This window comes from Lepisosteus platostomus, chromosome 13, assembly GCF_059453375.1.
Source record: "Lepisosteus platostomus isolate fLepPlt1 chromosome 13, fLepPlt1.hap1, whole genome shotgun sequence".
Taxonomy (NCBI): Eukaryota; Metazoa; Chordata; class Actinopteri; order Semionotiformes; family Lepisosteidae; genus Lepisosteus; species Lepisosteus platostomus.
The window spans coordinates 18,510,449-18,526,242 of record NC_142623.1 but is presented as its reverse complement, the minus strand read 5'-3'; the positions used below and the strand labels follow the sequence as shown (position 1 = coordinate 18,526,242).

The 15,794-nt window shown below is 37.7% G+C and overlaps 1 protein-coding gene across 6 annotated transcripts in view; it reads left to right on the top strand.

Moving 5' to 3' along the window:
- pnpla6 (patatin-like phospholipase domain containing 6) overlaps window positions 1–2,994 on the top strand; it is a 62,741-nt gene extending 59,747 nt beyond the window's left edge. For all 6 annotated transcript variants that reach the window (XM_088603705.1, XM_088603707.1, XM_088603709.1 and 3 more), the window contains one exon: window positions 801–2,994. In XM_088603705.1, the coding sequence (XP_088459831.1) occupies window positions 801–878 (78 nt within the window). In that variant the 3' untranslated portion in view covers window positions 879–2,994. The remainder of the gene's footprint in view (window positions 1–800) is intronic.
- The last annotated feature ends 12,800 nt before the right edge of the window (window positions 2,995–15,794 follow it).

Here is a 15,794-nt window from a genome sequence, read left to right as displayed (position 1 = left end):
TAACCAGGGTGCTGCAGTGTGGAATCACAATGAGCAATCATGGCGTTTGTCATTTTGCCATTATTTCAGCATTCTGCAACAAAGAATGTGTTGAAATATTTAGCTTTTTCCAGGCATATGCTGAATGCAACTGCCCCTCCTTGATGACACCAAAGGCATCTGCAAACAGTTGTCAGTAGTGTAGGAGCAAGTCACTGTCAGTTTTTTAAGATAAGCTTTGGATAAACTGTTTGGGTGAAATGACAAAGCAGCACAAATTTCTATGGTCACTTCCAGGATCAGCTAACCAACAATCGTTTTGGGTGGAGACTAACAAAGAGAGTTTGACCGACAGAGCTGAGATAATTTTTTGACTGAGTCTTAATTCAGAAGGATGGTTTTAGTTTGAGTTTTGTTTTTAATCTTATCTGTTATTTTTTTAATAACAGATAATCTTATCTGTCCACTTAAATCTGTAATTTGAGCAGCGACCATCACCGCATGAGTTCTTACATGACTGTCTGCTTGGACCACTGCAATACTTTGGATGTTCCCTCCCACCAACCACATCCTGACTGGCTCAAGTGCCAGCCTGCCATCTAGGATATGGCTTAGAGTGGGTGAAAAGGCATTCTGGATCTTAATTGTGTTTTTTTTTTTTTTAGAATTATGCGACAGTTGCAAATTAATTGAAGGTTGGGACACTATTGTAGGATTCAGCTCACTGGGAGTCTCTGTGTGAAGAGCACCCTGGAAGCAGATTGCATTGCGTTATGAATTATGTCCATCACTTACAAGTGTTCCATTGCTTGTGTCCTTAGGATGAGCTGAAGTCTGTTCGGAACCGACGGAAGAAAACCAGTGACTCCAATACCTGCTCTGAGATCTCCGACTCATAGCAGAGGCACTGGAGCAGCAGTAGTGACCATAACTGCCTACAGAAAGTTTTGGATTTTGTACAATTTTTTCGATCCAGGGACATCATTTACAAAGAGCTTGGCACACTCAACACAGCTTGTCTATACTGGCTTAACCAGTCCCATTGCGGGAGACGTGTACAGACTGTAACTCTGGGAACCAAACCTTTTCAGCTGCTGTGCTTAAACATACATCTTTCAAAGATCCAAGACAGAGAACAAAATGCATACAGCATTTACAGATTTTCCAGTTTTCTGTTCCTAGCTGTGCAATCGTTAACCTGTCAACTCTGAGAATTCTGCCGTTCTACTGTGATGGTTTCATGAGCACTTTCCTCTCTCACTCTCCTCATTAATTTTCCTAAAACACTACATCAATCAGCACTTGAGCTGTTGCATCCAAAATATTGAGAAACACTGTTCACTGTGGGTGGCATTGGTGTATTGCATTCTGGGTAACGTGGCCTAGCCTTGGTGCAAGCCTGATGTTAGCCTGTTCTGAAAAATATGCCTGATTATTTTCTTTAAACAATTGTTTGTTGAACATCTCTCTGTTGAGATCTGGTTCAAATCACGTTGATTTCTGTTTCCAGCCTGAGCAACCCAATACATCAGCTAAAGTCCCAAACTGTAAATTCCAACCTAAAGCTGATGGAGAAGGGTCAAGAGGCCTCCAGTTGCTAGGAAAGTGCATAAATCTATTATCTACTATTTTTTCATGAACTCTAATGAAAGCAAGAGAGACGTTTATTTTATAGTTTGAAGTTTACGTGCTCAGCTTGAGTGTGTGCAAAGGGTGGATGTGTTTTTTCTAGTTTCCAGCTCTGCTGATCGGCACAGAAAGAGGAAGACCACACATCTTCACTCCCAGGGAATGAGTGTAGGTCTGCTGTGTGATTGCTCACGGGCTCTTTAGGTTCAGAGCAGTAAGAACAAGAATCATGTCTTCCTCCAAGCTAATTCAGTTTGTGAAACTTTTCTTATCATCCTTATATTACGACACTGTGGTGAAAATACACTTTCTCTTACACTACACTTTCTTGTCATTGACATATGATTTTGATTCAACAAGGTCTGCACAGTATTACTGCAATGTCTCCTTATTATAATAAACCAGAGCATTACAATAGTCTGTTACAAGACAGAACAGTCACATGATGTTTAGTTCAATACTCTTCCTCATCCTACCATCTCTTGGTTTCCATATCTGTTATTAATGTCAACAATCCAGTGGATAACTCCCTGAATAGTCCCTGAATTTGTGATTGAGGGCTGCCGATTTTATTGTGGTAGAGAATGATAAAGCACCAGGTTTAAGACAAGCTCCAGAAGAACCTCAAACTTTTTTTAACTACTTCCAAACTTTGTTTCTGTTCAGAGTACACTTAGCTGATTTGCAAGAAATAGGTGTGCTGACTCACAACTGTCATAAAATTGGGCCCATCCCCACTTTTGAATAAAAAAAATTTCTCCTTTATGATTATGAAAAAAAGAATTGCAGCTGTGTATGACTGGTTATATCAGTTTTATAGGGACATTCCTGTTTTTACTTTGTAGTGGTTTTGCTTGTGAACCATAATATTTATGGGCACATTGCTTTAGAAAATGAGGATATATATTTGGTTTATTAGATTCTGATTACCCTTTTATTTTTATTTTTGTCTCAGTTTTGATAAATTCTCTTGCACAAGACAAAGAACTAAAAGAATTCAGTGTTTTTTAAGTTCTTTTTTGCACTGAATCTTGATAGACTGAGCGTTTTTTATATGACTCGTGGTTTGGTGATATAATTGAAAGCATTTCTTTTACCCAAAAAAAGTTTTTAAATTGTTCTTTAACTCAAATAAACCACTAAAATACATTATTATAAAATAACTAAGTATAGATGTACATACTTTGTTTCTTTAGGATTGCTTTAGCTTTTTGCACTGATATGGATGTAAAATAATGGAAAGATTGAAATTGTTTTTTTTTGGTTGTTTGGACCTGACATGAATGTTACAGGAGAGCAGGATTATGAAGATGTTATATAACAGATGTGATGTAATTTAAAAATATATATATATAGTATAATTGAATAATATAAATTAATGACAAAGCAAGTGTCTTGTGTTTTTATTGATAACCACTGCTAACGTCTTTATAATTCTGAAGTATCATTCAGATTGCCTTCTTCAGAGTGATCTGCAGATGTGTTATTCTGATTTTGACATTTGTATTTTGTAACTTTGCAGAAACACTTTCAATTATTAGGTGTTTTGACTACTCCATGGAGAAGAGATTCAGGTTTGTCATTTCTGAGAATCTTGTGTCTGGGTTTTGCAGTGAGAACTGAACCCCAGAATCTCTCCAGAATGAATAACTAGCATTTATGCAACAAAGTCATGCAATGAACAACAAGAAAAAAAGATTTTATATAATTATTTATCTCCTCCTCACTTCCAATTAATTTTTGACTCAGTCCTATAGGGGAACTGTTCCTTCTATCTGGGGTTTCCTTCTTGTCAGGTAACTGAAATATTAAGTTGGGAAAAGGGCAACACCACCTCAACAGGCCACAAATTTTAACACTGTATTTGTTTTCCTGTCTCCATTTTTCACATCTTCAACTAATCTTTAATCAAAACCAGGGGTCCAAGTTTGCCATAAATAAATCTAAATAGTGTTTTGAAGAATGTTTATATTCCAGGACCACATAAATGGTAGGCTCACTGCATGCAGGTTTTAAAGGGAATAACAGTTCAATTTAAACTTGGTTTGACCACAATTACTCAATGAAGTCTACTGAAGCCTTGTCATTCTGTATCTCATTAAACAGGCCATGTCATCAAGAATCCTCTTGTTGGATTCATAGAAAGTCATCTGTTGATGGACTTTGACTTCACCCTAGGCATAGACACGCTGTATCAGAGGAAGGTATAGACCCATCAGAGTAAGTAAGCAAATTCCATCTGTAAATTAATTTTATCCTCCCTCAGTGCAGCTATTCTGGCTGCCTCTTTATCTCGAAGAAAGCGGTGACGTTTCTCAAACTCCTTTATCTGGCTCTCAGTTTACTAGGCCTACTGTAGGTCTGGATGAAGTGTAGTACATTTGAAAACAAAAGTTATTTTACATTGTCTTTTTGATTTCCTTCTGGGATGGCATGCATTTATCATTATAATACTGTATTACCTTGAGGAACTGTGCCTTATAGTCATATTTTGCTTGAATTTGATTAAAGACGTCTAACTTCTGCAGGGGCTCCAGTTCCACCTTGAGCTCTTTTTGGAATGAAATTATGACACACTTAGCAGATGCCCTTAGCAGGGGGATTAAAATATATACAAAGTCTGCATTAAGTCTGCACACATGCAATTAGATAAAAAAATATGTACTGTATAAAATATAACCACAAGAGTAGCACAAGCCAGAAGAGTAATAAGTAAGAAGTAAAGTTGGAAGAAGCAAAACAGTACACATGATGTACACAGACTAGCATTTCACAGCATTTAGACTATTACATGACTGAAAACAAGACATGCTGAAAGGAAGGCTTTAAATGTGTCTTGTTATTGTTGATTTTTTAAAATTTCTGTCAAATAAAAGTTTTTTGTAGGTGATGTCTGCTTACTTGTAATTATGTAATTATTTTGTGATTGTTGCATAACAGCAAAAACCTTCCCAGTGCATACAAATGCAGCCATTTAGAATGTGTGTCAAAACCCATGACAGCAGAAAACACACTGCAGTAATAAAACAGTCCTATCTGGCCATTTTCAGCACAGCTCAAATCAGATCACTAGGTGGCACTTGTGTTATATTCAATTTTGCTAAAACTACAGCCTAATTTAATGTCACGTCTTTAAAATATAACATTTTATGTTATATAAATGTGAAATACATAGCCTAACTACTTTTTTGAAGTGTAATGTGGCTGTACAGTATTTTGTTCCTGACACTACTGAAAAGAACACTGATTTGAAATGTTTTGATTTGAAAACCTTTTGAAAGGTTTTGGTCTAAGCATGTCTATTTTTTTTTCTCTCAAGTCTCCAAATCTATAGAAAGTCTTAGATTACAGTTAAAAAATCTTACAAACGAAGGTAAGTGTCTGCTTTCTACATCATAATTGTGTTTGGGTGAATCTGTTGAAAATGTTAGTAGAAACCTGGTATCTGCATCATCACTTGATTACATTTGTGTTTTACACATTTAAAACAGCAGTTTAGAGTATAGGCATAATAGTTTAGATTACTTTCAGCTTCAGTTCATCAAATGATAAATAATGGTGAGATTTCATTGTTTTCCCCCTTTGTTAATGTCTTTAGTTTTAATGGTTTAGTTTTTTAATATAAAAAATTGATAACTCAGGTACGAACTTCGAAATAAACAGTTCATGAGTGAAATCCCCTCCTATGATCACCTCCTATGATCTGTTCATACAACACCATCAACTACAGATGGTTTTGTATTATAAAGATCCATTTATTTTACGCTTTTACAAGCTGTTGGTGATCTGTGGTTAGTGCAATTACGTCTTCACTAACGAGTATGTATTGTACAACTTCAGCTCCTTTCTTGAGACACTACTGAAAATAACAATTTTAAATATTCTTCACAATTAAAAGTTAGTCTAAGCATGTCTATATTTATTTTTCTCTCTCAAGTTTCCAAATGAATGGAAAACCTGAGATTAGAGTTGACAAAATCTTACAAACCAAGGTAAGGCTCTGCTTACTACATCGTAATGGTGTTTGGGAGACTCTGACGGGAATGTGTTAGTAGAAGCCTAGGGTCTTGCTTGAATGATATTTGCATTTTGCACATTATAAAACAGAACTTGAGGGTGTACAGTATGTATAATATTTACATTACTTGTACAGTATGTACAGTGCCTTGCGAAAGTATTCGGCCCCCTTGAACTTTTCAACCTTTTGCCACATTTCAGGCTTCAAACATAAAGATATAAATTTTTTATTTTATGTGAAGAATCACCAACAAGTGGGACACAATTGTGAAGTGGAACGAAATCTATTGGATTTTTGAAACTTTTTTAACTAATAAAAAAATGAAAAGTGGGGCGTGCAAAATTATTCGGCCCCCTTGCGTTAATACTTTGTAGAGCCACCTTTTGCTGCGATTACAGCTGCAAGTCGCTTGGGGTATGTCTCTATCAGTTTTGCACATCGAGAGACTGAAATTCTTGCCCATTCTTCCTTGCAAAACAGCTCGAGCTCAGTGAGGTTGGATGGAGAGCGTTTGTGAACAGCAGTTTTCAGCTCTTTCCACAGATTCTCCATTGGATTCAGGTCTGGACTTTGACTTGGCCATTCAAACACCTGGATACGTTTATTTGTGAACCATTCCTTTGTAGATTTTGCTGTATGTTTGGGATCATTGTCTTGTTGGAAGATAAATCTCCGTCCCAGTTTCAGGTCTTTTGCAGACTCCAACAGGTTTTCATCCAGAATGGTCCTGTATTTGGCTGCATCCATCTTCCCCTCAATTTTAACCATCTTCCCTGTCCCTGCTGAAGAAAAGCAGGCCCAAACCATGATGCTGCCACCACCATGTTTGACAGTGGGGATGGTGTGTTGAGGGTGATGAGCTGTGTTGCTTTTACGCCAAACATATCGTTTTGCATTGTGGCCAAAAAGTTCGATTTTGGTTTCATCTGACCAGAGCACCTTCTTCCACATGTTTGGGGTGTCTCCCAGGTGGCTTGTGGCAAACTTTAGACGAGACTTTTTATGGATATCTTTGAGAAATGGCTTTCTTCTTGCCACTCTTCCATAAAGGCCAGATTTGTGCAGTGTAAGACTGATTGTTGTCCTATGGACAGACTCTCCCACCTCAGCTGTAGTTCTCTGCAGTTCATCCAGAGTGATCATGGGCCTCTTGGCTGCATCTCTGATCAGTCTTCTCCTTGTCTGAGCTGAAAGTTTAGAGGGACGGCCAGGTCTTGGTAGATTTGCAGTGGTCTGATACTCCTTCCATTTCAAGATGATCGCTTGCACAGTGCTCCTTGGGATGTTTGAAGCTTGGGAAATCTTTTTGTATCCAAATCCGGCTTTAAACTTCTCCACAACAGTATTACGGACCTGCCTGGTGTGTTCCTTGGTCTTCATGATGCTCTCTGCGCTTTCAACAGAACCTTGAGACTATCACAGAGCTGGTGCATTTATACAGAGACTTGATTACACACAGGTGGATTCTATGTATCACCATCAGTCATTTAGGACAACATTGGATCATTCAGAGATCCTAGCTGAACTTCTGGAGTGAGTTTGCTGCACTGAAAGTAAAGGGGCCGAATAATTTTGCACGCCCCACTTTTCATTTTTTTATTAGTTAAAAAAGTTTCAAAAATCCAATAGATTTCGTTCCACTTCACAATTGTGTCCCACTTGTTGGTGATTCTTCACATAAAATAAAAAAATTATATCTTTATGTTTGAAGCCTGAAATGTGGCAAAAGGTTGAAAAGTTCAAGGGGGCCGAATACTTTCGCAAGGCACTGTAGCTCCACTAGCTTCAGTTCAGCAAATGACCAAAGTAGAAAAATAATTGTGAGATTTTGTCTCTCATCCCATTGTTATTGCCTTCAGTTTTAATGGCAAAAACATTGTTTCACAATCCAGGTCAATATTTCAACTTGAAAATAAACAATTCTCATAAATGATATTGTACATACAACACCATCGACTGTTGCTGGTTTTGCATGACAAAAATACATTTATTTTACAGTTTCACAAGCTGTGGGTGAACTGTGGTTAACAGGTTTAGTCCAAGTAGATCTACATTAACAGGAGAACTTACAACTGTAAGTCAAAACCAGTTTATTTATTCCAATCTGTAGCCATTACTGATCATAAGTTTAATTGTGAGCTGTTACCTCTGATGTTGTCTTTTTAATAAAATCCACCACATTCTCACTCTAGCACTAAAGCCAGATTTTACAATTAAAAGCAAATCTTGTACAGACCACACACCTGTGAGTGTTAGCAAACAATAAAAACATGCTTCTAAAAAGGGACAAACCCACAGGAAACAAATATTAACATCTTTGTAATTTAGATTCTGGAATGCTAGAGAGCCCAGCAATAAGGATGAAGAAGACTGTGGAAAGCTGAGCAACAGCAAAACTAAATGATATATTGTAGCCTCCAGCACGAAAAATCCCTGGATATGCGAGAAGAGAGCCTAAATATCCCAGCTGTTCTGACTTCATGTGCACTGATGTAGGTCCCTGGATTTAAAATCAGAAACAACACTTATATATTTAATGAAAATCTAGCATGTTTGTCTAATTGTCATGCTTTACCAAGAATTAGACAAAAAAGAGAAGGGTGTGAAACTATGTTGAACCTTGTCATCCTAAGTATCATAATTATTTATTTTGTGAATTGTATTGCGTCTTGCTTTTCAATAAAGACTTCAAATGATAACAGTCTAGCATTTTCAGTTCCCAAGCATTTTCCCATGATGGCCACACTTAAAAATAAACAGCTCAATCTGAATTCAGTAAGAATATTTAGCCATTATTTTCATCTTGTGATGATCCCATCCGAATAGGGGCCCAAAATAATATTCACAATCACATATTCTCATTATGTCAGAAATGTATATGAATAAGTGAAAATTATTTTAAAGTTATTACATAATAAAATAGTATTGTAATCAGACATACAGTATTCTGGCCGAATGCTCCTTTCAGACTCAAGCTCAGTGTCCAGCTCTAAAGCTTCAGCCTCTGTTGTGTGTAAAACACACACAGGGAAGGATCCTCAGACACTGCTGAAAAGAGCATTGACTGATTTTAAATGTTGTTCTTCACACTTAAAGGTTTTAGTCTAAGTATCAATGAAAAATCATGGATTAGAGTTGAAACATTTTATAAAACAAGGTACGGCTCTGCTTTCTACACTGTGTTATGTGACTCTGTTGGGAATGAGTTACTAGAAGCCTGGGTTCTGCATCATCACCTGAATCATGGCTTTATTTACACATCCGGATGTAGGCATTTGTCATACTGGTATAATCTGTTACAGTAGGTGCTGTAGCTCCACCAGCTTCAGGACAGAAAATGATCAAAGTATAGCAATAAATAAGTTCACTAGGAATAACAACACCCAGGAATTAAATGTATTATAGAGTGGTTTAGTCACAGTAAATTTGGCTTAATCCATTTTGGCTGAGGGCCAACCCCCTGGCCATTGTATGACTAGACTAGTATCCCCCTGTAGTAATAGCTGCAAGGGTGGAGGAGAACCACAAAAGACCAATCCCATCCCAGTGTTACTGCCATTACATGTCCACAATGGCAATTCATTTTCTACACCTTTTTGTTCAGGGACTGTTGAAAGTGTCCAGCACTGTAGAAATTATAGGGTGGTGACCTATTTATCCATGGCGTCCTTGTTTTTGTGAACACTGCTCTAGGGGCTCAGCGATCCACAATGGGGAACCAAGCTTGCAGAGTTGGGGGTGTTCAGTGATTTTTAAAATGTATTTTTAATTCCTTATGTAATCCAGGATGACATTGATTAAAGAGGAAATATGTACAAAAAGGGGATGGAAACCTAATTCTCCTTTCCTACTTTTAGTACTTGCCATGAAGACTTGTGAGTGGAACCTGTTCAATGGGAAGTGCTACAGTACCAAAGACTGGGCCGGTGCTAAAGAGCGCTGCACATCCCAGAGAGCTTGTCTCGCTATTTTAGACAATGAAGAGGAAAGGGTACTACTACTACTACTACTACTACTACTACTACTACTACTACTACTACTACTACTACTACTACTACTACTACTACTACAAGAGCCTTGAAAGTAACCATTAAGATATTATATTGAATACATTACTTTTTTACTTTATAGGCAACCAATGTAGAGATCTTAGTGTAGGATTGATATGGTGCAAAATGAGGCTCAAAAAACAAGAGAGAATCAAGAGTGACTACAGATGACACATGAATGAGGAAGCCATCAACCATTACTGTGAGGCTATCAAGCTTTGTCAGGTGACATTTGCTACCCACCTGCTTATCCAGAAGTAACATTTCTATTTTGACGCTATTTAACTTCAGGGAATTTGAGGTCAACCAGAGTTTGACCATGTTTGTGTATAACCTGACTGAGAGGAAGCATACACAGTAAATAAAAACAAAAGATAAAAGGCAAAGGGCCCAAGAATGAACCCTGTGGCACTGTGGTGAGATCCCGATGCTGTACTGCCACATTAAATGTAGACTGAGGTAAATGACTGCTCTTGGGTCAATGGTTCAGTCCTGCAACAGGGTGCCATCTGTATGAAGTTCACATTTGTTCTGCATTTGTTCTGAATCAGTTTACTCCCTCCTTCCACAGACATACTGGCAATGTTAGAGCTCCTAATTGCACACGTGCATGTGTGCATAATGGACTGCCATCCAGTCCAGTGTGTAATCCCACCTAGTGCCCTGTGCTTCTAGGATGATCTTGATGATTCTAGGGGCTTCTTGATAATAGGTGTATACAGTAGATATAAATATTTTAAATCAAAGGGCTTAGAGAAACGGTCTCCAACTCGGCTCCTGGAGAGCCCCAGTCCAGCAGGATTTACAGGTAACTTAAAAAAATTAATTTCTCAAGGCTTTGGAATAATTTTATATGGTTAACTCAAGCGCTTTTGATAAATTAATTAAGAGATCAGTAGGAAAAATCAGAATATCATAGAACTCTCAAGTGCCTGTGTTCCCTTCACTGAAACAGTACTAGTTGGTGGTAGTTTTCAGGAGGAAAAAGGTCAAACCTACTCCTGTCTACATCCATGGGAGTGGCGTGGAGATGGTGGACTCGTACAAGTACCTGGGAGTACACATTGACGATAGACTGGAATGGTCTAAGAACATCGAGGCCATCTATAAGAAGGGACAGAGACGACTTTACTTCTTGAGGAGGCTCAGGTCCTTCAATGTATGTAGTAAGATGCTACATATGTTCTATCAGTCGGTGGTAGCGAGTGCCATTTTCTACGCAGTGGTGTGCTGGGGCTCTGGGATTAGAGCAGTGGATTCTAAAAGGCTGAACAAGCTCATCAGGAGAGCAAGCTCTGTCATTGGGTCTGACCTGGACCCCTTGGAGGTAGTGGCTGAGAGGAGAATGATGTCCAAACTAGAGGCCATCATGGACAACTTCTCCCATCCCCTCTATGACAGGCTTGCAGGAATGAAGAGCACGTTCAGCAATAGACTGATTCATCCACGGTGCGACAGGGAGCGCTACAGGAGGTCATTCTTGCCTTCTGCCATAAGACTGTACAACGCATCCACCTTGCGTCTTGGCAGAGGCAACATCGACAGTGACCTGTTTCTGGGCTAAACGCATCTACACATCTACTGCTACATCTGTTCTCTTTCTTTTTCTTTTTCCCGTCTACAACCATTTTTTGTGCAATATATGCCAGGGACCTGTGCAATACATTTATATTTATATCTATATTTACATCTATATTTATATTCATATGTGTGATACGATTTTTCTGTGTACTGTTCTGTTCTAGTTTGTTCTTTGTGTGTCCGGACTGTGAGTAACTCTTGTATTGTATTGTATGTATTGTACTATTATTATATAATTCGTTACACTGTGGCTGTGTTGTGTGTGTTAAGCTGCTGTTGCACTGCAATTTCCCTCACGGGATCAATAAAGTATCTATCTATCTAGTTTAATTGATAAATGACTATCATAAGTGTTACATACCATGTAATTTAGAATGACCTGTAAAAGTAACTCTATTGGGGCTTTCCTGGACTGTATCTGTCTACTTTGAGATTAGTCCAACACTTTTAAATCAACTCTAATGCCAGTTAGAGGAGAGGTCTCTTTCAAAATGTATGCTTTCCAAATAAGAATATTAGAATGCAAAAGAATGGCCAATAAGAATATTACCCTTGGTTTAATATGTTTAAAAAAACACAAAAGGTTGTAGGGTGGTACTTACTGTACATTTATAGGAAACACTTCTATTGTTCTAATCAACAATTGACTCCTTGTCATCAGCTGCATTTAAGCAGAAAAATCTCTTCCAACCACTGGCTGAGGATGAGTGACCGTGATACTGAAGGGACCTGGAAATGGGTGGATAGAACACCAGTGGACATGAGTGACAAGTAAGTACTGACACTGCCTTTTCTGCCACAGTTCTGTGTAATGAACAGAGAAAATAAGCAACTTATCTCTGAGTGATTTCCACCCCCAGTACTACAGTATTATAATTTCTTCTGGTTAGGGTTAATTTATTTGATTGTTACAGGTCTCTGAAATTTGGAAATAAGAACTGGTGTGGATTACTTGGTTGAGAACATTACTAAAATTATACAGTCAGGTCTGCTGACAAAACCAGTTTATTTATTCCAATCTGTAGCCATTACTGATCATAAGTTTAATTGTGAGCTGTTACCTCTGATGTTGTCTTTTTAATAAAATCCACCACATTCTCACTCTAGCACTAAAGCCAGATTTTACAATTAAAAGCAAATCTTGTACAGACCACACACCTGTGAGTGTTAGCAAACAATAAAAACATGCTTCTAAAAAGGGACAAACCCACAGGAAACAAATATTAACATCTTTGTAATTTAGATTCTGGAATGCTAGAGAGCCCAGCAATAAGGATGAAGAAGACTGTGGAAAGCTGAGCAACAGCAAAACTAAATGATATATTGTAGCCTCCAGCACGAAAAATCCCTGGATATGCGAGAAGAGAGCCTAAATATCCCAGCTGTTCTGACTTCATGTGCACTGATGTAGGTCCCTGGATTTAAAATCAGAAACAACACTTATATATTTAATGAAAATCTAGCATGTTTGTCTAATTGTCATGCTTTACCAAGAATTAGACAAAAAAGAGAAGGGTGTGAAACTATGTTGAACCTTGTCATCCTAAGTATCATAATTATTTATTTTGTGAATTGTATTGCGTCTTGCTTTTCAATAAAGACTTCAAATGATAACAGTCTAGCATTTTCAGTTCCCAAGCATTTTCCCATGATGGCCACACTTAAAAATAAACAGCTCAATCTGAATTCAGTAAGAATATTTAGCCATTATTTTCATCTTGTGATGATCCCATCCGAATAGGGGCCCAAAATAATATTCACAATCACATATTCTCATTATGTCAGAAATGTATATGAATAAGTGAAAATTATTTTAAAGTTATTACATAATAAAATAGTATTGTAATCAGACATACAGTATTCTGGCCGAATGTAAAGGTGAACACAGTGGTCAGAACTTTTGTGGCCTTGATGTGGAAATGTCACAACTCAGTTTGTTGTTATACTAGACAAAGCAGAACTGAGACAGGATTTAAATGTGGCAGAAATGTTGTATAGTTAGTGAAAGGAGTTCAGGATTGATCGTTCAGAAAAGATGTGCAAGTGAAATGAAAGAAATCTTCATGCATTATCACAACGTCACTGGTGATGTCAAGGTCTATGAAGCCTAACTTGAAGAAATAGAACTGAAATCCCAGAATTCCATTCCCAGAACATGCTTGTTCTTCTCCCGGATAGAAATACCAATCCATCACAGTGCCACAGAGGAAAGGACTGTGGCTGGAAGGTTGCCGGTTCGTATCCCGCTGCCGGCAGAGGAATCCTACTCCTTTGGCCCCCTGAGCAAGGCCCTTAACCCCAACTTCCCTGGGGGCAGTGTATAAATGGCTGACCCTGTGCTCTGACCCCAAGCTTCTCTCCCTGTCTGTGGGTCTCATGGAGAACAAGTTGGGGTATGCTTGAAAAAAAAGAAATTCCTAATACAAGAAATTGTGTATGGCCAATGAAGTGATCTTATCTTATCTTAGATGAGAGGAAATAGAAACACAGGCAAGAAAATCACCAAGAATGTGTTACAGTAGCTCCACACAGACAGACTGTCAAGGCTGAACTTAAACCAAGGACCCTGGAGCTGTGAGGCAGCAGTGCTTACAACCCAAAAGTAATCTGTGCTGCTGAATATAGATGTTTAAAATCTATGTAATTTATATATTTATATGATGCCTTATAATGTCTAACTTATAGTTATAACTTATAACTTAATGTCTAACTTATATATACTTATAGTATATGTTTACTTACTAGTTATAATGCCTTCTGTATAACTACTTAAGTAATGCTTTCCTTTAAAAAAAAAGAAAAGCTGTTTTTGTTTTCACAAATGTGAAGATTGTTTCATATATGAAGAAGTTACCTGTGCAAAAGAAGCATTGGATAAAGCACAATTCTTTAATTTAATTTAAATTAAATGTGCATTACATTATATGTAAGATTCTTAGCATTTGTCAAAAGCTTTTGATAATTTAAAATAAATTGTTTTTAACACTTATTTTAGACACATGCATTTACTACTCATTTGAGGTAGTCCTTCTTAATATTTTATATGATTTAAAAATATCTTAATCTAAAATTTTGTTCAATAAAAAGACCTGACTCTAAAAGGCTGCAGGGTGCTTTCATCACAACTAACTACTTTGTTTTTTATCGATGAAGAACAAACTGAATAGACTCTTCAGGAGTTGGTGCATGAGACTTTAACACATAAAGAGCTTCAGTTCTATCACTGTGCTCCTGACAAAAGAAAAGTATAACAGATAGTCATAACAGATCTCTGGAAGGGATCCATAGTCTTTACATCTGAGACTCCAACATACTGTAAGTTCATTTTTTGACAGTATTACAGGCTTGACTATTTCACTTTTGTTGAAACCGGGTTTTAATATATCTTCCAAACTTTCAGATCACAGATTAAAGATTAAATACAGAATACCCCTTGCTACAAGAAGTTACTCTAAATTTGTTCAGTCAATGAATTCAGTCTGAATATTTTAAATCCAGTTTCCAAGTGAAAAGTCGTTTATTGCTGCACAACATGAATAATGCACTTATAAAGCGCTTTTCTGGACACTCCACTCAAAGCGCTTTACAGGTAACAGGGTCTCCCCTCCACCACCACCAGTGTGCATCCCCACCTGGATGATGCAACAGCAGCCATAGTGCGTCAGTACATTCACCACACACAAGCTATGAGAACAGAGTGATGAAGCCAATTTTTTATTGATGGGGGATTATTAGGCGAATTGGTAAAGGCCAGAGGGAAATTTGTCCAGGATGCTGGGTGTAACACCCCTACTGTTTTCAAGAAACACCCTGGTATTTTTAATGACCACAGAGAGTTACAGTAGGACCTTGGTTTCATGTCTCTTCCAAAGCATGGCACCTTTTTCACGGTATAGAGCCCCCATCACTATACTGGGGCATTAGGACCCACACAGACTGCAGAGTGAGCACCCTCTTGATGGCCCCACTAACACCTCTTCCAGCAGCAACCATTTTCCCCAGTTTTTCCCAGGAGGTCTCCCATCCAGGTACTGACTGGGCTCACACCTGCTTAGATTCAATAGGTTGCCAGTTGAGTTGAGTTACAGGGTCATATGATTATTACATAAGATTATTCAATCTTTTTATTAGCATGATGTATTTTTTCTCACAATCTAATGTCCCACACAAGATGTATAGTTTCCAGAACTATAAATGTCTGTTCATATAATTTGTTATATTTTAAATGGAACAGACTGACACTCTTTAGCTCGTTAGCAGTTTTGTTACTGCAGTTTAGAATGAGGGCTTAAAGCAGCATAGCTAATAGTGTCTTTGTGAGAGAAACAATTGCAACTGTTGAGAACCAGATGTGTAAGACTCTTTTAAGTAATGTTTTCTTTTTTCTCAGGTAATAAAAGATCAGAGATTAATGTGAAATATCACTGCCTCCATTTCAGATGGCCTGTTCCAACAAAATTGAAACAGTTTTCGATCACAAGACGTTGAACTAACTTAACTGTCTATTTCTTTGTGAATACAGTCCACAATGCAACAGG